Genomic DNA, 22,191 nt, shown 5'->3' on the forward strand with positions numbered 1-22,191 from the left:
AAAAAAAAAAAAAAGAGGTGGCTGTCTGTATTCTCCTTTAAGATTATGATTTTAGGATTATGATTCTCCTTTAGGATTTGATGGTTTCCTGTCTCACATTTAAGTCTCTCATTCATTTTGAGTTTACTTTTGTGCATATGGTATTAGAAAGCAGTCCAGTTTTATTCTTCTGCAGGTTGCTGTCCCATTTTGCGAACACCATTCGTTGAAGAAACTGTATTTTTTCCATTGGATATTCTTTCTTGCTTTGTCAAAGATTTGGTGCCCATACATTTGTGGGTCCATTTTTGGGTTTTCTATTCCTTTCCACTGATTTATGTGCCTGTTTTTGTGCAGGTACCATACTGTTTTGATAACTACAGCTTTGTAATAGACGTTAAAGTCTGGGATCATGATGCCTCCTTTCTTTTTCAGGATTGCTTTGGTCATTCAAGACCTTTAGTGAACAAGCAATCCTAAAATTTGTATGTTCTAGCTTTGTGGAAAATGCTGGTGGTATTTTGATAGGGATGGCATTAAATGTGTAGATTGCTTTGGGTAGTATCGACATTTTAATAATGTTCTTTCAACCCATGAGCATGGAATTTTTTCCCCATTTCCTTGTGTCCTCCTCAATTTCTTTCATAATTGTTCTATAGTTTTCAGCATACAGATCTTTTACCCCTTTGGTTAGTTTTATTCTTAGGTACCATATTGGTTTTGATGCAACTGTAAATGGGATCGATTCCTTGATTTATTTTTTTTGCTGCTGCTTTATTGGTATATAGAACTGCAACAGATTTCTGTACATTGATTTTATATCCTATGACTTTGCTGAATTTATGTATTAGTTCTAGCAATTTTTTGGTGGAGTCTTTTGGGTTTTCCACACAGAATATCACGTCGTCTGCAAATAGTGAAAGTTTGACTTCTTCCTTGCTCATTTGGATATTTATGCTATTATAACCCTTATTTATAACTACTGTGGTAGGGTCCCCTCCCTAAGGAAAGAAAAAGAAAAAAAGAACATCTCAAGGCTGTCTTGCTATTTGTGTATGTGCCAACATCCCTGACGGCCTTGTAACATGAGACCACTTGAATCAGACTGCATGTTTGTATGTTACCACATATGGGAGACAAAGAAGTAAAAAATATATAAAAAACCATGCCACGTAGTGTTAGGGGCTCAATTCCTTAGGTACGAACCCCACTGAGCAATGCCGGCCAGAATAAAGTTGCTTCCTGGAAAGAAAAGCCTCGGTGTCACGACTCTCTGTGCAAGAATCCTGCTACACTACCACAAAAGGAGATTAAATAACTGGCCCAAGGTTACGCTAGTAGCACATGTTGGAGCCGGGATTTGAATTGAGGCTGTCCAGTTCTAGAGTTCTTGCTTTCAAGGGCTAAGCAGCACGAACCATAATAATACCTATCTGTCAGGATTGCCATTAGTATTAAGTAAGACAGTTCATGTAAGTAGCCAAATTTGTGTTACTTCCAAGCTGTTGTGTAGTAAATGGGCATTGTTGTTAATAATGTGAATTATTATTAGTTTGAAGTCTAACTACTTTGGAGTATTTTCAACCTGAAAGATTTATTAGTGTAGATACATTATCATCTACTCTTATTAAAGTTCACTGCAGTGAATTGCCATCAACACATGGTGCACTGTACAAAGTGGTATTGTGAACATCAAATCTTGTTAGGTATAGCAACTTGAATTCTTGCCCTGGATCAGCACTTTTTTATGTAATCCTGGTAATTAAATCTTTTGAAATGTTAGTAAGTCTGTAGAGTGAGGATATGAAGAATATCTGCTTCTATCTCTTTGACCAAAGTTGTTGAGTGATTTAAAACAGAAGTACCTAAAGGTGCATTGGAAAGTACAGCTAGTGCTAATATGAAATATAAATATTTGGTGTTCTAAGCTAAAAAATCAAAATATCAAAATCCTTTGATGATATATAAATATTTTGAGGTGATTCTGAATATCATTATTTGCTATGGCTTAGTGCAGTCTGATTCCCTTTAGTATAGGATTCTTCATATCTTCATGGTGGCTATTCTGGCTTATTTTTTTATTTTAGTTTCTTCCTTTTCCTCCCTCCCTCCCTCCCTCTCTCCTTCTCTCTCTTCTTTCCTTCCTTCTTTCCTTTTTTCCTTCCCTTCCCTTCCCTTCCCTTCCCTTTCCTTTCCTTTCCTTTCTTTTTTTCTTTCATCCAGATGAGGTGATACCTGGCATATGCTGAAATATTTGATTCATTTTGTTTTTTCAAAAATTATAAAGATAACCTAAAAGGTGGAGTCATAAGCTCAGTAAGTACTTTGCCCTATTTTTTAGTCAGCCAGACTTATTTTAGGGTTTTAGTGATATATCGCATTATTTCAAAGTATATAATGCAATGGGGCTCCTGGGTGGTTTAATTAGCTAATCCTCCAACTCAGGGTCTTGGCTCAGGTCATGATCTTGTGGTCTGTGAGTTCGAGCCCTGCATTGGGCTCCACACTGTCAGAGTGGAGCCTGCTTGGGATTCTCTTTCTCTCTCTGTCTCTCTCTCTCTCTCCCTCTTTCTCTGGCCTCCCCAGCATGTACTTTCTCTCTCTCTCAAAAATAAATCAACAAACTTTAAAAAATTAAAAAGAAAACAAAGTATATAGCACAATGACCTGATGTATGTATGTTAATTAAAACTTAGAGTGGTGTGTAAGAATGACACATGGGGCATTTTGACAGAAGGTTAAAAAAAAAAGCTTTCTATTGTGAACTTTAATAGTTATTGTACAGAATGCAAAAAGTTAAGGAACCATGATAATTCAGGGAAAGTATAATGACATGGTTTTTTCTTTTTTGTGAATTATAGCTGACTTTGGGCTGGCAAAGCAAAAACAAGAAAACAGTAAACTAACATCTGTTGTTGGAACAATCCTGTATTCCTGGTAAGGACAATTATTTTATGATTCTAAAACATCATTCTTAACTGATTTGGGCTTTAGTTTTGTGTCTTGGCTTGGAAAGGAAAGATGACTTTAGGAAAAGAAGCTGATTTAATGTGTAGCTCAGTTACCCAGATAGTAAACATGTACACACTTATACATCATTATGTGTGTTTGAAACAACAACAAAAAATGATCTTTCCTCTAAGGTGACTCTGCCCCTCGGGGGGACTGCTTTTGATATTTGTAAATAGAAATGATCCTTGGCACATAGTGGGTGTGCAGTTATTGTTTAAGAATCAAGTAGGCTTGCTACTCATCATGACACTTGGGATATTTTATTGCACTAACTTGAAAAGTGACTATTTTTCTCTCTCTGCCTATAAACATCCAAAGGCCAAAGAAAGTTCTTTAGTGTCCTAATACATCTCACAGCACCTAGCAAATAATAGGTGCTGAATAAATTTTATTATGTGAATGAATAAATGATGACATATATACTTAGACATAGGTTTATAAAGTTGGTTGCTACTTGGGTAGGTGAACATTTATATTTTGATTAAGACGCTTGTAACTTATGTAATGTGCTTCGAGGGTTCCTTTACCACCCATTAATTATTAGGAAGTAAGAATATTCTTTTGCTATTCACATATCATTTGTTCATGAATGTTTTGAAATTAGCAAAGAGACACAGTAGTCAGTAGACATAACAGAGTCGGGGAAATAGTCTCAAATCTTATTCAGCAGGTCAAGCAATCAAGTCACTTCCATCTTCTTTTTTAATCTAGTCTGTTGCTGTGCAGTTGATTCCTGGGGATAGAATTCAGAATAAGTCTTCTCGAGGGAGGGTGGAAATTCTCTGTAAGTGAGTCTCATTTGAAAAAGTCCTTTCCTACAAAAATTGTTCAGAATAGTGTCCAGATTCTGGCCAGGGTTCTGACCCTGCTGGCCATTTATTCTCTCAAGTTCTAATTGTTCCCAATGTAGGACATTTCCTAATAAATTGCTTGACAGGTCCAGTTCCTTTTGAATTTTCCATATCCTCATTTTCTGAATTTGTGAATTGAACAAAAGTAAAGCAAATATATTTTATGATCCCTGCTCTAAGTCTCATACTTCCCTGCCTTTTAAAAAATTGTCTCTTTAGCCATCTCCAGAGTGTTTCCCTCCAAATTCTGTAATCATGCAACCCTGAGCTTCTCTGAGCCAATTAACATAGGCACGGGATGCCTGTCCCTGCCCTGCAGGGTCCTGAGAGTTCGAGGAGCCTGATGTCCCCATGGTGTTTTCCCTTTCCTTGTGCCTTTGCTTCCTCAGATGTTACCTTATTTAAAGGAAGAAAGTTCTCTTTATCAACTCTGGTAGGAAGTGCTTCAGAGCATTCTTTATGCTGTATCTCAGCTGCTAGATAAATGGTTTGTGGGCACTGGATTGATTGTGCTGGAACACAAGGTCAGTAAAAGCCCCTTTCCTTCCTCTGATTTGATTCATTATGAGGCAAGGTCACTGTTCTCCTTCTCATTGAAAATAATCCCCAAATATGGTCCTTGGTTCCGATTTTTATCTGTATGTCTGACTTCAGTTCCTGAGTCCAAGAACTGCACACTGTCTTCAATTGCATTTTCACAGCAGATTTTAGAGTTTGAAGCTTTGAGAAACATTGTAGGCTCGTTCTTCATGGAATACTTGTTTGGGACTTCTGGATAGTAAGCAAGTATGAGCTAACATAAATAGAAAGCTTTGACTGATCTTGGAATGAGAATTCTTTGAGACTTTATTGCTTAGTCTAATCCCATTCACATCATGACATTAGATAATTTAAGGGGAAGCTGAGGACGTTTCCATTGGATGGATCAAAATGAACCTATATGTAAACCTCGGCAAGTAGAAACAAAGTAAAGTACACCCAACTATTGACTGTACCTCTTTTGTTCTTACAAATGCTGCAATATACCCAGAACTCTGAAACTCTTAAATGGCTGAAAAAACTTCAGTAGCTTGCAATTGCCCATAATTTAAAGGCCAAGTTCCCAGTGTGACTTCAAGCCTACAACCCTACACACACTAGCCTCTGCCAAGTCATCAGCTTTACTTTAACCTGGATCTCAATCTGTGCAGCTCTAGCTGTTGCCTGTGTGTTGTTGCCCACTGACCACAGGGCTTTAGCAAATGCTGCTCCCACTGCCTGGAATACTCTGGCCATCTGGTTAATTCTTTCTCATCCTCCACGGATCAGCTGGAATGTAGTCTCCTTCGGTAACTCCCCCTCCCCCGGCCGACCCCAGCCAGAGCATGTTTCCCCTGGTCTACACATTCCATGTGCTTTTCCTTCATATGATTGAACTTTTCATTTATTTTGTGATAGGCCTGTGTGATTTTGTTCACCACTATCCCCAGCCCTGAGCCCAGAGTCTGGTATTTTATAGACTCACAGAAGTATTTACCTATGAATGCTCTAATACTTGCATAGTTATGAACAGTTCCTGAAACAAAAAAGAAAATGGCTCCTTTCCACTGTAACAAAATTTTAATCTTCTGTCACTCTCCCCCTTTGCCGTTCCTTCAGATCTTCCAAATGCTCCTACACGGTTTCTCTTTCTCCAGATAGCTACAGAGTTTACTTCCTTACTTCTGGTATCTGCTTAAATGTTGCTTCTGTAGAGAGGTTTTCCTGATCACCTGCCCAAACAGCAGGCTCCTTCAGAGTATGTATTTTGCTTTATATTTTCATAGCACCTGCTTCTCTGACATTATGCTGTTATTTTAATTAGTTTGATTTTAATTGTTATTTTATTATAAAAATAAAAAATAAAATAATAATAAAATAAATGACTATTTTAATTTGCCTCTCCCTCTACAACATGAACTCCATGGCAGTAAGGCTGTTGTCTGTTTTGTTCACTGTTGTTTCCCTGGTGCCTGGAGGAACAGACTCATAGAATCCTAATAAATATTTTTGAATTATTAGGGTGAAAATAAGTCAAACTGGCTTGTGTTTGTCTGAAGACGTCTTTTTGAAAACTTTATTAAGTAATTGGGAAAAACTGACAAATAGAGTTGTATATATTTAAAGTATACAACTCAGTATTTGACTTTCTATATACATTGTGGGATGATAATTAAGATCAGATTAATGAACATATCCATCTAATAGTTAAACTTTCTTTCTGTTGTGTTCTTGTAAGAATGATCAAGGTCAACTGTTAGTAATTTTCAAGCAAACAATACCATGTTATCAATCATAGGCACCATGATGCACTTTAGATCCTCAGAACTCATTCTTCTCATAACTGAAAGTTTGTCCCCTTTGATCTGCATCTCCTCTTTTCTCTCGCCCCCCCCCCCCCCCCGGCCCTGGGCAAGCACTGTGGGCCCCCCTCCCTGCTTTTTTTATGAAATCTTCTTTTTTTTTTTTTTTCTGGTCTTTGTCTCTCTGGCTTATTTTTACTTAGCATAATATCCTCTGGGTCCATCTAGGTTGTTCCAAATGGCAGGATTTCCTTCTTTTTAATGACTAAATAATATTCCATTATATATATCCCACAGTCTGTATTTTAATATGATTAAGAATCCATGTGCTTTTTTATTAGGGTCTAAAGCACTAACATATTTTGAATTTTTCTGACTTTTGCCTTCATGAAGGCTAAAGGGAACATTTTTAGTTTGAAAGAGTGAGTACCTTAATGCCAGGGGCTGTATTTTTTCTATTTATTTATCTTTGTATCTTTCATAGTTACTAGAACAGTGAATAATGGGTTTATTAGGATATTATGATTAAAAAAATAAAATATGGAATGATTGTAAGTTACTGAGACAAATATTCTTCTATAACTGATAAACTGGTCCTGAGGGAAATTGCTAAAGAGGAATTTTAAAAAAGAAGATCATAATTGGAAAGACAATGTAGACAAGCTGGTTGGTAGGGTCATCATTCCGATCACAGGCTGTGGAATCAGACTGCCTGGGTTTAACTCTTGGGTCTGCTGTTTAGAGTTATAAATTATTGAACTTCTCTGTGCCTCAGTTTCCTCATCTATATTTGGGGATTATTACTTACCTTCTAGTGCTTACTGTCAGATTCAATGAGATGGTGCACGTTGAATGCTTGGAGCAATGAATTCCTGGCTAGCATATGGTAAGCACTCATTAGATCGCAGTGATTCATATTTGCTGTTAGTCTACAATTTGGAAGGATAGTGTTCACTTGAATATATAGATTGTATTATGTCTAAGAATCAGATTCATTTCTTAATAATCACAATAGAGAGGAATTATTGATGCTGTGTTTATTTATAGTTCCTTTTCCCTCCCTGTCTCTATATTTGCTCCCTGAATGGCTGCTTTGGTTACTAGGAGGGGCTAGGATTTTTCTAGCAGCCAGGCCCAAGCAGCTGAGGAGTGTGAAAGGGAAGGACTATGTATTTACCATGCAAAGACAGGGAACCTGGAGGAACAAAATTTTCCATAGTGGGGCCTTGAGCAGATGAGTTGTGGGGATACTTTTACCTGTAATTGCTTTTATTTTTGGCTTCTCTGTGCCCAACAGGATAAGGTATGCCTGAATAATATCACTCTTTTCTTCTCACAGACCCATCAAGACGCTAAATACACACACACACACACACACACACACACACACACACACACGATAGAGAAGAGGAGAGAGAGAGGAGAGAAGAGGGAAGAGAGGGGACTGTTTTATCATCTGCTTAGGTGAGGTAGGAGTGAATTTTGATCAAACTCAGGATTTAATTATACAAATTGAACTCTAAGTACATCTTAAGACTCAATGGAACAGGTCACAAGGTCTCATGAATTTAAATGGGAGCCTCTGAATAGAAACTACTAGAGAGCATTATTAATGGTGTTCTACTCTATAGTGTATACCAGTATGTTACCAACTACATATTTTTACTGATTTTTATTTATCTAACACCTGAATGGAGTTTACTAAATGGCAGGCACTGTTTTAAGTGCTCTGTAAATATTAAGTTATTTAATCTTCCAGCCTCCTTTAAAATAGGTGCGACTATTTTAAGTAATCTTTGAGGAGGTTGAATGATCCATCCCAATATCACAGCCAGGAAGTGGAAAAGCCTGGCTTTAAATTCAGACAACCATGAGAGACTCTTGAATGCTGAGAACTAAGGACTGATGGCAGTGGGAGGGAGGGGGAGGAGGGAGATGGTCATGGAGGAGGGCACTTGTGGGGATGAGCACTGGGTGTTATATGGAAACCAGCTTGACAATAAGCTATTAAAAAAAAAAAAAAAGAAGTAGCATAAGGGAAAAAAATAAAATAAAATAAATTCAGGCAGCCAGGCTGTGGCAGTGTGTTCTCAGCCACCCTGCTGGGCTGATTGCTAATTGGTCAGCCACAGGTAGACTGACCTCATGTGTCAGGAATGAGATATAGTGTACTCTGACTGGTGGCCGTTTTACGAACATTGTGTGATTTGTCTGCTAGAATGCATACCTGACAGGTAGCCCTCATCATGAATGTATTATTTACCAAATTTTACATTGAATATTAAAATGTCTCATTATACATTTTTTCCTTAATTTCCACAGTTGTTTTCTCATCACTCAACACTTTGAAACAATTTTAGATAAGTTTTGAATACTGATAACAGATTGAATATGTAGAGACATTCTGAATGCTAACTGAAAATTTAGGGAGTTTCTAGAAAAGAAAAGAAAAAAATTCAAGTAAAGAACATTTATACATTTATATATTTTGAGCTTATAGTGTCTTTGATTCCACTGACATGGCAGGAAATATATAAATGGCTAGTATGGCTAGTTTTCATATTGTGTGTCTCTGACAATGTGAAGCACTTGGTTTGGCTTAGATAGAAGTTTAAATATAGATGCACTGGGAGATGTACATTATGGATTTTTTTCAGAGTCTGATTTGTTCTGAACTCCCTAGCAGCACAAAAAGCAAGAAAGGGAGTTCTCTCATGATTGATTTTTGTCAGTGGAAGTCCTTGCTCCTTCATCGACTAGTAATTCCAAGTCCCATATCTTCAGTCTTTATTTTTGCAAGTAAACACAGGCCTGTAAACAATACAGTGAACTTCTTTACCTGCATTTGCCTGAATTATTTTTCTAGTTTGTTATTTTAAACATTGGATATCCAAGTCGTTATGTAGAATAGTCCACATTTCCTATTGGAAATAGATGTGAGAGGGATTACAGGATGGCCAGATGTCTTATTGTAACATGTTTTTCTGAAAGGGAGAGATGGTTTGACCAAAAGAAATGTCCTCTTGTCCTTAAACACAAATTAATTTATTGAATAACTAAGGAATTAGATGAATTATTTGATGATGGGACAACGGATACTTTGGTTATCTGCTCTTCCAGAACAAATCATCCCAAAATGTAGCTGGTGAATGACAGTTTGGCAGGTGTTCTATGCAGTCCCTCTGTTGGTTCCATTGGGCTCACTTACGTGGATAAATTCAACTGGAGTATCATCTTGTCCAGAAGGTGCAAGATGGCCTCACGTATCTGACAGTGGGTGTTGACTCTTGGCGAGGGCCCTTTGAATCTGGTCCAGGTGGCCTTTTGTTTATGTGACGGTGATAGAGGACTCCTGGAATCATCTCATAGATCATCTCATGCCTACCCCTGGCCCATGACAGAAATTGCAGGAAGCTTCTTTCTCCTGCAACACCCCTCTAACACTATCTGCTGAGAAAGCTTACCAGTGTGCTCACTTTATAGGAGAAATACTTAAAGGAATGCCATTGTTTATTGAAGGGTGCATTAGGAGCTAAGAGGCATTAAACCAATAGCTGAGACACTAACTCCAGGGTTTGGCCCAGCATCCCTGAGGATAGGGCATTAGTAGAAGGGCCACACTACTGCCATGGCATTGTCAATGCCTTTATATATACAATCCAGTGCAATGCAATGCAATACAATACAGTCCATTTCTCTCTACCTCAAGCACTGGTACATCTCCAGAGTGTGAAAAAGAAATCCTTCAGTTCAATTCTTAACAGACTCAGCATATTTAGGATAGGGCAGGAGCCGTGGTTTGGCTGGGCTGGGATTTATGTTGATATAGCGAGGTACCTGGAATTTTCCTCTTGGCATTATGGAGCCACTGGATATCTCTCAGCCTGGCAGTTACTTAATGGAAATACTGTTATTCAGAAGATCTGCGGAGTGAAACTGAGGAAGAGAGCCATGTGTGTTTATCACTTCACTTGTTTTGTGTATAGAAATTCCAGCACTTGTCAGGAGCAAATAACTTAGCCCTTTCCCATGGGGAGAAATCAGCTTAATTTGGGGATGCACACACACACACACACACACACACACACACACACACACGGGTAGAAGACTCAAGGACTAGTAAGCCACACAGTGCTTATATGAGCCTCTGTCAGGTACATAGAGAAGGTCCCCAAGATCAGTACAGAAGCCATGGCTCGAACAGGACCTGGCAGTGCTGCAGAACTTGAGGAATGGGCCCACAGCAGGGTAGTGGGCACTACACTTCTCTGTGCAATGATTGTGCCACGGTCTGTGCACTGTGCAGGGTTTCCGCAAAGTGACCTATATTTCTCCTCCATACAGACACTAGGACAGCGCTTGCTTGGAAGTGGCTGACATCAAATGGTCAGAAAGGAAGAAGAGAAAACAGTGGTGAGGGTAAAAACAGAGAAAGGAAACTGTGAGGGAAGTCAGGGGATTCAAACAACGGGGAACTATGACGGCCAGATTATCATATCAGAGGTAAAGGAATTGAAACATCTTAGGGGCGCCTGTTTGGCTCAGCCGGTTGAGTGTCCAACTCTTCGTTTCCATTCAGGTCATGATCTCGTGGTTCATGAGCTCGAGTCCTGCTTCAAGCTCTGCAGGGACAGTACGGAGCCTTCTTTCAATTCTCTCTCTCTGCCTCTGTCTCTCTCTGCCTCTCCCACATACTCTCTCTCTCAAAATAAATAAAATACACTTAAAAATAAAGAAACATTTTAGTTACCTTGCAGTGCTACATCCAACCTGTTTTATTCTTATGAATATATTTTCCCAGTGACCTTACTCATCATATATCCTTTTACATCGATTTATTTCATAACTTATTTAACCAATAGTAATTCTCTTCACAATTACTACATTTTAAACTTAATTTTAGTTATTTATTTTTAATCTCGGCATCTCAGAATGCCCATACAATCTGAGGAGAGGCAACAGCACAATGCCAATAAAAGGAAACCACTCTTTGGAAGTGGCAGATATTGTTTTCCCTAAAACATTAGGATGATAGTTAGAAGTCCAATATCTTGAAATTCAAGCTCCCCTTTGGGGAAGGATTTTTAAAAAGTATATACATAACAACAAAACAATAAACTCAGTCTCTGACAATATTATGGCCTATAATAAAATTATGAAATAAAGATTTGAAAATGTGAACTGTAGGTAACTTTGATACATATTGGTCACACTCAGCCTTTTCAAAACTTCATTTTCACAGAAACAGATACTTGCAGGATCCATGTACTTGGTGGGTAAATTTTGAAGATTTTATATATACATGTATTACTTAATCTCCTCTTAGGGATCTAGGGGTTCACGAGAACCTTATCTATTCCCCAGAAAGCATTTGCCTCTCTGTCTACCCAGATCCTCTTACCTTATTTATTCTAAACTTATTTTTTCCATTTTTGTAACAAAGCCCGCGTCATCCAGAAACTTCATGAATCGTGCTCTGACTAGCAGCAGTGACAGTAGTAGTGAGATGTTGTTGGGTTTGCCTGCAGGGCTGTCCTCCCCTAGGAGCCAATGACAAAGTACAGACTCTAGGCTAGACAGCTGGGTTTCGTCCTGGCTCTGTGCCTTCCTGTTTGGATTGGGCAAGTAAGGTACTAACTCTGGGTCTCAGTTTCCTTACCTGAAATGGTGGAGCCGGTGGTGCTAATGATAATTCCCGCTTTAAAAGTTTATTGTGAGGATTGAAAAGATAGAAGATAGTTACATAGGTAGGTAGAAAACTAGAGTGAGATAAGTAGATAGCACTAGCATCCTGAGTATAGCAGGGAGTCAATAAATGCCAGCTGGGACCTGCATCCTGAGTATAGTAGGGATTCAGTAAATATATACTGGGTCCAACTGCTTTATTCTTTAGGAAAAAAGTTTTTCCCCGGTCCCCTCCAAGTACCACTCCAAGTGGTTTAGTAAGTTCCATGGCTTTGGAAATCTTACCTCTCTGGCCTATTTGGGCTGCCCAGATTGCTGCTTCTCCCTATAAGGTGGGCCATTCCTAGCTCCCCCAGCCTGTTGGGAAAATGGCAGGTGGGGGGGGAGGGAGGGTTCTTTTCATTGAGGCTGATCCAATTAGAATTCTTTCCTGAGCATGTGTTAGACTGGCACTCAGTGAAGAGGTGAAGCTGAGATGTGAAAGGCCCTGGAATGTTTGGTGGCCATGTTTGTGGCCATGGTGGAGGTCCAGCCAAGAGAAAGAAGCCAACATTTGAAGAGAATGGGAGGGAAAGTTCTAGCAATGTCCAGACCCTAGATACCATTTTCCTTAAGACCTAGCTGCAGCTTTGTTTTCCTTGCATGTATAGAAGCCTCTCAATGAAAACCCTCTCGTTGCCTACCCTTGCTGCATGTCTTTCACTTGACTGTTAGTCCAGGTTTCCCCAGGGCACACTCTAAGCCGAGAATTCCTGTGCACGTGGTCTGTTATGGAGGGCATCCTGGGAAACCAGGGCAGAGGGGTGGGGAGGTGGGACAAGGAAGGGAAGGAAGCAATAAAGAGTTCCTTGGGGCAGGTCACCACCGTGGGCAACTGGAGGTCAGTTTAGAGGAATTACTCAGTGATCCCACTCAGCAGGAGAGAGTGGGGTGGTTATAGCAGCTCATAGCCACCACTGTTAAGGGCTGTTCCTGGGTAAAGCACTGACACACGGGCCCTTTGTGCTCCAGGCAGAGAAGGTCTCAGGAGCTAAGAAAAATCCTCAAACACGCAAAAGGTTGGAATTCAGGCCAGTACGCCCTGAAGAAGTAAGGATGAAAGGGAGCAGGCAAGATAAGTAGAGCACCTTCTTTGACTTACCAGGGAAACTGTTCTGACAGCTCCATGAGAAGCGCCCTTGCAGCCTGTGCCAGCCCGGACAGAAGTATATTTGATCCTCTTCTGGTTCTTTGAGCGAATCTAAAATTTTCCCAACTCTTTCTGGATCTAGTCTTTTTTTTTTTTTTCTGTTTTAAGCCTATTTATTTATTTTGAGAGAGCGAGAGAGTGTGAGAGTAGAGAGAGAGGGAAATGGAGAATCCTAAGCAGGTTCCATGCTGTCAGCGCAGAGCACGATGTGGGGCTCAGACTCATGAACCGTGAGATCATGACCTGAACTGAAATCAAGAGTTGGATGCTTAACTGACTGAGCTACCCCAGTGCCCCTGGACGCAGTCTTCTGTGTAGATAGTTGGAAGTCATTATAAAGAAGTCTCAGGGGTGCCTCGGTGGCTTAGTCAGTTAAGTGCCCAACTTCAGCTCAGGTCATGATCTTGCAGGTCACAAGTTGGAGCCCCACATCAGGCTCTGTGCTGACAGCTCAGAGCCTGGATCCTGTTTCAGATTCTGTTCTCCCTCTCTCTCTGCCCCTTCTCCACTGGCAATTTCTCTCTCAAAAATAAACATTAAGAAAAAAAAAAGTCCCTGACAACTGGTTTTAGATTTTCCTCATAGTTAGATGGAGGTGAGAAAAAAAAATCTTTTTTTTCACAGTGTCACCCTCCCTACAGTTCTGGACTTTGTAAATAAGGGTAATGTGACGTTGATGATGTAATGATTATTTGAAAATAGATGTGAAAGTAATAGATGTAAATCAGAAGCAGAGAGGAATCTTCTCTCTATGAGAGTGTCTACTAGCTTGTATCAAGACTGTCTGAAGTTTACTTGGAAGTTGCTTGACTGCTTTTTGAAAATCAGTCTTTTGTTAAGGAGCAAGACTATAAATTTTTATGTGATTTTATATTTAGAGGAAGGCATTTGTGTAATTATATACTATAATTGAGAGATTGTATTATCCTTCTTTGCAAAATTACCACAATTACTTTATTTAGTTATGTACTTGAATTTTAAAAGCTGGTGATACTTGGCTTGAATGCAAATACAAAATGTGTGATGTCAACCGATATGCTTAGCTATTTTTTTAAACATCATTAGAGATAAGCAAATGGCAGTTGATGTACAATGAGAAATTTCAAGGCTGTTGGGTCTGAATCTAATTTCTGTTTGTGACTCAAAGTAGGCAATGCTTGATAAATTGATGGCTGGAGTATAATCGCTGGGTGAACATAATCCATTTGTTTAATTGCCCAGACTCCTCACTGTATTTACAGTTAATTGGTTCTCATTATGGTCCTCCTAATAGATACCATAAAAGCAATAGGATTAGAGAAACCTGAAAAGGAACATTTAATTTGCATTCTTTTTTGAAGCAGAGACCTAACAAGTGTTTATCTGGTTCATTTTTCACCATCTTCATGGCAGGTTAAGGGGGGAAAAGTCTCCAAGGAAGGTGATTTATAAATTCTCTTCATTGTTTTGGGCCTTTGACAATTTCTGTAGCTAGAAAACCAAAAACCCAAGTGTCCAATATGTCTAACTGAAGTCCTTTCCTTGTGACTTGAGATTCTTTCTGGGTTTGAGTGACCATGCAAAGCAGCTGATTACTACCCACCACTTGATAGCTCTTCATAGAGTGAAAGATTCTAAGTCTTTTCTTCTAAATTTCATCCTTCTTTCTTAAGAGCTCTAAACCTTCAATTCAGGCTTCTAGATACTCACTCTACACCAAAAATCTGCCCATCCTAAACATTTTCTAATGTCTTAGGAAAGCTGCACGAGTTCGTCTGACTAGGAGGAATCCAAGTTCCCTTTTTTAAAGTGTAAGTTTAGTGCTGCATTTTTAACTCACATATATGCATTCCCCCCCCACCCCCACCCCCGCATACACTCTGGTTTTACTTCATTTCATTTACTGACTTCATTTACTGATGAAGCAAATTAAAATTGTAAATGTACTTAAAAGATTTTTCCAGTCTGCTTTCTCTTGCCTTCCTCTTTTCCCATGGTTTCCCTCACCACAAGTCCTGGAGCTTTCTTCTATCAGTTGGGTTTCAGGCAATTTGCAAAGAATTTGATTGACAATAAATTGGTTCTGGTGACAATGTAAACAGATAATGAAATTACGATAAATGAATATTTCTCATCACTGATTTTTAAAATCTATTGTAATTTTCAAAACGTTTACATTGTTTTTAGATACATAAACATTTTTACTTATTTTTAATTTTTTCCTTCTTTCCCCTGTGTATTTGATATCTTATTTCTAGATTATTTTCAGCTAGTGTGGCTATTGAACAGTGAAATGCAGGGCTGGTTAAGTTGGCTAGGTTAATAATGGTAAGTGGTATTATAGTAATGTATTTGTTGACCTAAAGCATATCCATGGTGTACTCTTAGGTAAGAAGATAGGTTACTAATACCATATGTATATTATGATAAAAACAGAAATATCTGAAAATATTGCCAAATCTGGTATCATAGGCTAAAAGTGAATTAGAAATTAAAGGATGACAAAGAGAGGTAAACAAAACAAAGAACAGCAAAGCCTCTAAGTCTCCAAAAAGTCCAAAACTTGTTCATTAAAATTTCTTCTACTGTTTCCTTATTCTCATTGCTGAAAATAACAAAAAAAAAGAAATCCTATCGAGAACATTCATAATCCTACTAATCCAGAAGTAGGAAAATAATCACAAAAAACAACTTTGTGTCCTAATTTCAAATCCTAAATCCTTTTCTACACACACACACACACACACACACACACACACACTGATATTAATGAATGCTTTTTTTGTATCTTTAGTTTTATATCCACATTAAGTTCTATTGTCTGGCTAAATCACAAATTAGTCAATCAGTCTCCTTTTTTAGCCATTATTTCCAGCTTCTCCCTAATGCATATGACACAGGGTATGTATAATTGGCTGAAAATCAATTAAGTGTAAGAAGGCAAAGAAGTTTTTACAGCAAAATAATTATCAATATGTGGGAAATCCAATTACTAGGAAAGTTTGTTAGTGATTAATTTTTCATTTTCTTAAAAGAAATTTCATTTTTCACCAGAGATGTTCTTGACCATTAAAATAAGAATAGCTAGCTAGACGTTGTTAGGCCTTCATGTGTCAGTGTCAAAATTTAAACTAGAGCAGTCTCAATGGAATGCTTTTTTTTAATGTTCATTTTTGAGAGAGAGATCACAAGTGGGGAAGGAGCAGAGAGAGAGGGAGACAGAGGATCTGAGGTGGGCGCTGTGCTAATAGCAGAGAGCCCAATGTGGGGCTTGAACTCAGGAACTGCGAGATCATGACCTGAGCGGAAGTGGGACGCTCAACCAGCTGAGCCACCCAGGTGCCCCTTAACTGAGTGCTTTTTGACTAAGTAGTTTTCCACCAAGTTGTTGGCCACTGGCAAGTAGGCATGTTTATGGCACCTCCTCTAATGAACAGGGCCTTTCCTCCTAATCTGTTCATATACAATTAACAAGAGATTTTCATTACTTTCTGTTTATGTTCTGCTCATATGAATAAAATTGTGTTTCCCTGCTTATGGGTATCACCTACTTAGTTCTGTGCTAATGAACTAAGGAGAAATAATCTGTGTTTTGATGGAATCGAGTGTTTATCATGAACCCTCTGCTGCCATGTGGATGGGGAGCAGCGGGACACACATGGAGAAGGACACGGGGACGTGGACAAGGGGCCACAGGAGCCTGGAGAAATGGGAAACGCATGTGTGCTGGAGCGTGTGAGGAGGCGTTTGACTAAGATACGGATTACTGGCAAGAGGGAGGAATTTCAACTTTTTTTTTTTTTTTAAATTCAAGCTAGTTAACAGACAGTGTAGCCTTGGCTTCAGGAGTAAGTAGAACCCAGTGATTCATGTCTTGCAAAGAACACAAGGCCCCGTGCTCTGGCACCCCCGTTCCCTACTTGGCTGAGAAAGCAGAGCGATCGGAAGAGACCTTCTAACGGCTCTGCTTCCATGCTTCCCCGCCTACCTGCTCCTGGGTCCCTCTAGCCACCTGGAGCTCATGTGACTCTGTTTTCCTAGCTCCTCCATTTCCTACAGGGCGTCACTCTAGAATGTTCCCCTCTCAGTTCTGCAGGATTAATTTCTCTGCTTCCACCAACTCATTCCTACCGACTTGCCAGCAGACTGTCATTTTCCGCATCTTTAAAAGACAAAGCCTTCTCTTTCTCTTCAGTTACTGACCCACTTTCCCCTTTTCTTCTACAGCAAAATTCTGAAAGAGAGGACTTGGCATATAGTAGGTGCTCAGTAAATACTTGTTCAGTGAATGAATGAATGAAAGCACTTAAAGCACAAACTAAGGCTTTGTGATAGTCCAGGTATGAGCTGCTTTGGACCTGCTGTTAATGGGAATAAAAGAGAAAGGGGATGTGGGAGCAGAGGGTAAAAGGGAATTCTCCATACCTTCCTTTCAATTTTGTTATGAACCTAGAACTGCTCTAAAAAGATCAAGTCTTAAAAAAGGGAAAGTAGTGCATAAATTTCAAAGAAAAACTTAAGATCCTTGGTGACTTACTTTATGTATATGTAACAGAGGAGAAAACAAATAGACCATAATTTTAGGATTCTGTGTTTGGTAATAAGATTAATTAGTGCTACAATGGATGAATATACTTGATAGAAGTAATTTGTTTTCTTCTCTCAGTATTTTCATTTTCATTTTCATTTTTTTCAAACGTCTTTCCTTCTGTGGATAAAAACCCTATCATCTTAATGTTACAGATACTTGTTGACCAGGTAATTTTCTCTTTTAAGACCTCTCACTAATGGTTGGTGAATAACATTAGGCAGAAGTGGAATTTGCTTCTGTTCACTTTGAGTTTTAGTTATTCTGTGAAGGTGGCTGAGAGCTAGAACAGGCTCACGCAGGATCAGTGTGTTTAGCTCACTTTGCCCGAGGCGCCCCAGGGAGTCTGTGACCCCAGCAGCAGCTGTGAAGTCCCCTCACAAAATGGTGAGTGCTCAGCTCCCAGGCCCAAGCATCAGAGGCTATTGGGCACAAGATACCTTTTTTTTTTTTTTATAATAGTCTATTGTCAAGTTGTTTTCCATATAACACCCAGTGCTCATCCCTACAAGTGCTCTCCTCCATACCCATCAACCCCCTTCCCCTCCACCCACCCCATCTGCCCTCAGTTTGTTCTCAGCATTCAAGAGTCTCTCATGGTTTGCCTCCCTTTCTCTCCCCCACTATTTCCCCCCTTCTTCTCCCCCTTGGTCCTTCGTTAAGTTCCTCCTAATCCTCCTATACGTGCAAACATATGGTATTTATCCTCTGTCTGACTTACTTCGCTCAGCATAACACCCTCAAGGGCCATCCCTGTTGCTACACATGGCCAGATTTCATTGTTTCTCATTGCCATGTAGTATTCCATGGTATAGATAAACCACATCTTATTGATCCATTCATCAGTTGATGGACACTTAGGCTCTTTCCATGTTTTGGCTATTGTTGAGAGTGCTGCTATGAACATTGGGGTACATGTGCCCCTCTGCATCAGCACTCCAAGATACCTTTTACAAGAATTCCGTCCGTAGGTAGATTGCTCCCCTGGCTCCTCTTTCCTTTTTCTTTCTTTCTTTTTTATTTGCAATTATATTTTATTTGGTTTGGGACAACTCCTCCAACACAGGGTGGACATTTATCATATTTTCTGACTGTCCAGATGACTTCTGAATACGTTTGGTATTTGGGGAACTTCCCACTTAATGAATACCCTCTCCTTTAGCAAGTCACCAGAAAAATGTTTGTTTAGGCTTCCTTGCTGCCATAGCACTTGACTACCTTGCGCCTCAGACTCCGTTATTCACATAACCTCAGCAAGGCTTGGATTTGCAAGTGAGGATGGGAGGGCCCCATGCCGGGCCCTTGCAAACATCCAGTTTGGAGCAAGGGAAGTGGAGGACTGTACTGTTGGGATCCCGGTGTCTGTAGCCCTGTGTCGGTGGTGCTATGCCAAGGGCTGTGTTCCTCACTGTACGGTCTCCAAGGCTGACCCTGGGGTCCTCCCAGAGACTCCGTAAGCTTCTTAATGGCCTTTCATAAGTGCCTTTTCTGCACAGATGAGCTTTAGTGCCTCTGTGGCACAGGTGTAGTAGTAATGGCTTTTAATGAGCACAATAAAGATTAAAGGAAAGAGGGGACATCAGATGCACATTTCTTCAGTGTCATCTTCCCCCGCCAAAGTGGGAGAGGAATGCAAAAATGGCAGTAGATCTCCGTTTTGAGCACTTACTGTTTTGGGCATTGTCTCATATACTTTCAGTGGTCTTTGGAGAAGGACCATCATCTCTAATTTTAGATGGGAACCATGATATTTATACAGCTTGCCGCCCTGCCCTGAGTTCCATAGAAAATGGAGCATGAAGGCTGGCTCTTTATCGGAAATGGGAGGGGGTAATCCCGGGGCATCAAGAGTAAGGAAAATCAAAAATGAGGGTAGGGAAGAAGGACAGTAAATACAGTGTGGTGTGTTACCAAAATGGCCAGAGCTTCACGAGAGAACAGCCAGTTACTGGGTCACGTGGGATGTCTCTGGACAGATCTTGAGAAACCTCTATGCATTAAAGGAGTCCGCGGGTGGAAGAAGAGAGAAGAATTAATCTCCTGTCTCTCACTGGTCAAAGGTGTCTATAGGATGACTGAATTTCTCCGTGTTTCTGCATTGTGCTACTCAGTCCCATTGGAAGTGTTATGAGGTCAGTGGTGCGCCGCCAGTCTCCCCCAGAGCAGTTGGCTGAGGCCCGGGGGTAGAAATGCCTGTAGCTTTCACCCAGACTGCATGGGGGAATTCATGATGGAGGCTGGTCCTCACTCTGGGTGACTAGACAGCTGTCAGTGTTAGGAAATGGAGCTCTGTACTGAACAAGCTGATGAGCGTCTGGGGGGACAGGACAGATCTGGGAATGCACACACGTGTAGACACAACGCTCCAAATTCCGCCTCAGTCACCTTATGGCATTCTCCCTGTGCGCCTTTGTTTGTGTCTGGGCTTTTCTTTTATCAAGACCCTAGTCATATTGAATTAGGGCCCCGCCGAGTCATGCATAACCTCCTCTTGATTATATCTGCAAAGACCCTGTTTCCAAATAAGGTTACATTCACAGGTACCAGGAGTTACTACTTCAACACATCCTTTGGGGGGCACAGTTCAACCCACAGTAGCATATACATGATCAGGGAAGACATAGGGAAGAATTTGCAAAGAAGGGGAAATGAATCGTTGAGTTTTGAATATGTTGAGCTTGAGTTGCTTTTGAGGCTGTAAGGCTATCATGTCCAATAAGTAACCTAAAATAGGTTTTGTGAGCCTCAGGAGAGAGTTCCTGACTTGTGAGGAGACACAGAGTCATTGGCATCTGGGTGGGATGCTCAAACAGACAAGTGCTGAGCAAGATTTTGAGGAGCCACACATTTATGGGGTAGGCACAGAGAGAGAAAGCCTTGGGGGAGACCTGGAAAGAGTTTGCAGAAAGGAGGTAGAAGAAGGAGAGCCAAGAGAAAATAGTGTCAAACAAGCTGTGAGAAAGTTTCTGAGAAGGAACACAATGCTTTTCCAAGGTCAACAGCATCCCTTTCTACAGAAGTTGTAGAAAAGCCAAGTACTGAAAATTGCCATTTTCATAAGGTGAAATCATGACTCAGTGGGAAGAACTGAAGGGCATCCCTTGGGTCTGTAGATAGGCAGTGATTACCAAGAGCGGTTTCAGAGGGAAACTTGAAGAACAATACCTCCCTCTCTTTTTCTTTGCTCATTTTTTGTTTGTTTGTTTCTTAAATTGCACGTATGAGTGAAATCATGCTATTTGTCCTTCTGTGACTGGCTTATTTCACTTACCATTATACTGACTCCATTCATATTGTTACAAATGGCAAGATTTCATTCTTTTTTATGGCTAACTAGTATTCCATGTGTATGTATCTTCTTTATCCATTCATCTACCAGTGGGTTGCTTGGATTGCTTCTGTAGTCTGGCTATTGTAAATAATGCTGCAATAAATGTAGGGGTGCGTGTATCTCTTTGATTTGGTGTTTTTGCATTTTTGGGGTAAATACCCAGTAGTGTGATTACTGGATTGCAGGGTAGTTCAACTTTTAGCTTTTTGAGGAACCTCCACACTGTTTTCCACAGTGGTTGCACCAGTTTGCATTCCCACCAGCAGTGCATGTTCTTTTCTTTCCCACATCCTTGCCAACACTTGTTTCTTGTGTTGTTGATTTTAGCCTCTCTGACGAGTTTGAGGTGAAATCTCATTGTACTTTTGATTTGCATTTCCCAGATGATGAGTGATGGTGAGCATCTTTTCATGTGTCTGTTGGCCATCTGGATGTCTTCTTTGGAGCAATGTCTGTTCGTGTCTGAATCCAATTTTTAATTGGATTATCTGGTTTTGGGGTATTGAGTTGTAGAAGTTCTTTATATAAACGAATAGATACTAATTCTGGCTTACTTTTTTTTTTTTAAAGCATTTCTCAGCCCTGAACTATTAACAAATGTCCATGGAGACATTTACACCAAGATGAGATTTTAATGCAGGTTCATTTTTAACTATTTTTTAAAAGTAATCTCTACACACAACATGGAGCTCGAATTTATGACCCCAAGTTCAAGGGTTGCAGGCTGTACTAACTGAGCCAGCCAGGCACCTCTAGTATTCATTTTTTAAAGTTCTCTGCTTAAGGAAATTTGTTGATAGTGATATGCTTTTGAAAAACACATGTATTTTTTTATTATGGTTATAAAAGAAATTTATTTTGGTTGGAAGAACTTGAAAAATATATAAATGTATCAAGAAAAAATTACAGCCACCTACAATCCTACGATCTTGTGCTATTATTTCAATATTTCTTCTTATCTTTTATTATGAAATATTTCAAACATTAATAAGTGCCTATTTATGTACATTAAGTTTTAATAAATGTATTATATTTACTTAAGAAAAAATATCTTTAAAGAAATAACATTAGGGGCACCTGGGTTGCTCAGTTGGTTAAATGTCTGACTCTTGATTTTGGCGCAGGTCATGATCTAACAGTTTATGAGTTCAAGCCCTATGTCGGGCTCTGTGCTGACGGCATAGGGCCTACTTGGGATCTCTCTCTCCTCTCTTTGTGTCCCTCCTCTCCCCCTTCAAAAAAAAAAAAAAAAGAAA

General features: G+C 39.8%; 1 protein-coding gene across 1 annotated transcript in view; it reads left to right on the forward strand.

Moving 5' to 3' along the window:
- The window catches only part of NEK10 (NIMA related kinase 10), a 209,022-nt gene that overhangs the window by 73,143 nt on the left and 113,688 nt on the right, over positions 1-22,191 (forward strand). The window contains exon 22 of the mRNA XM_039242719.1: positions 2,841-2,916. Coding sequence (XP_039098650.1) covers positions 2,841-2,916 — 76 coding nt within the window. The remainder of the gene's footprint in view (positions 1-2,840; positions 2,917-22,191) is intronic.

This window comes from Hyaena hyaena, unplaced genomic scaffold (assembly GCF_003009895.1).
Source record: "Hyaena hyaena isolate Hyena2069 unplaced genomic scaffold, ASM300989v1 scaffold_216, whole genome shotgun sequence".
Lineage (NCBI taxonomy): Eukaryota > Metazoa > Chordata > Mammalia > Carnivora > Hyaenidae > Hyaena > Hyaena hyaena.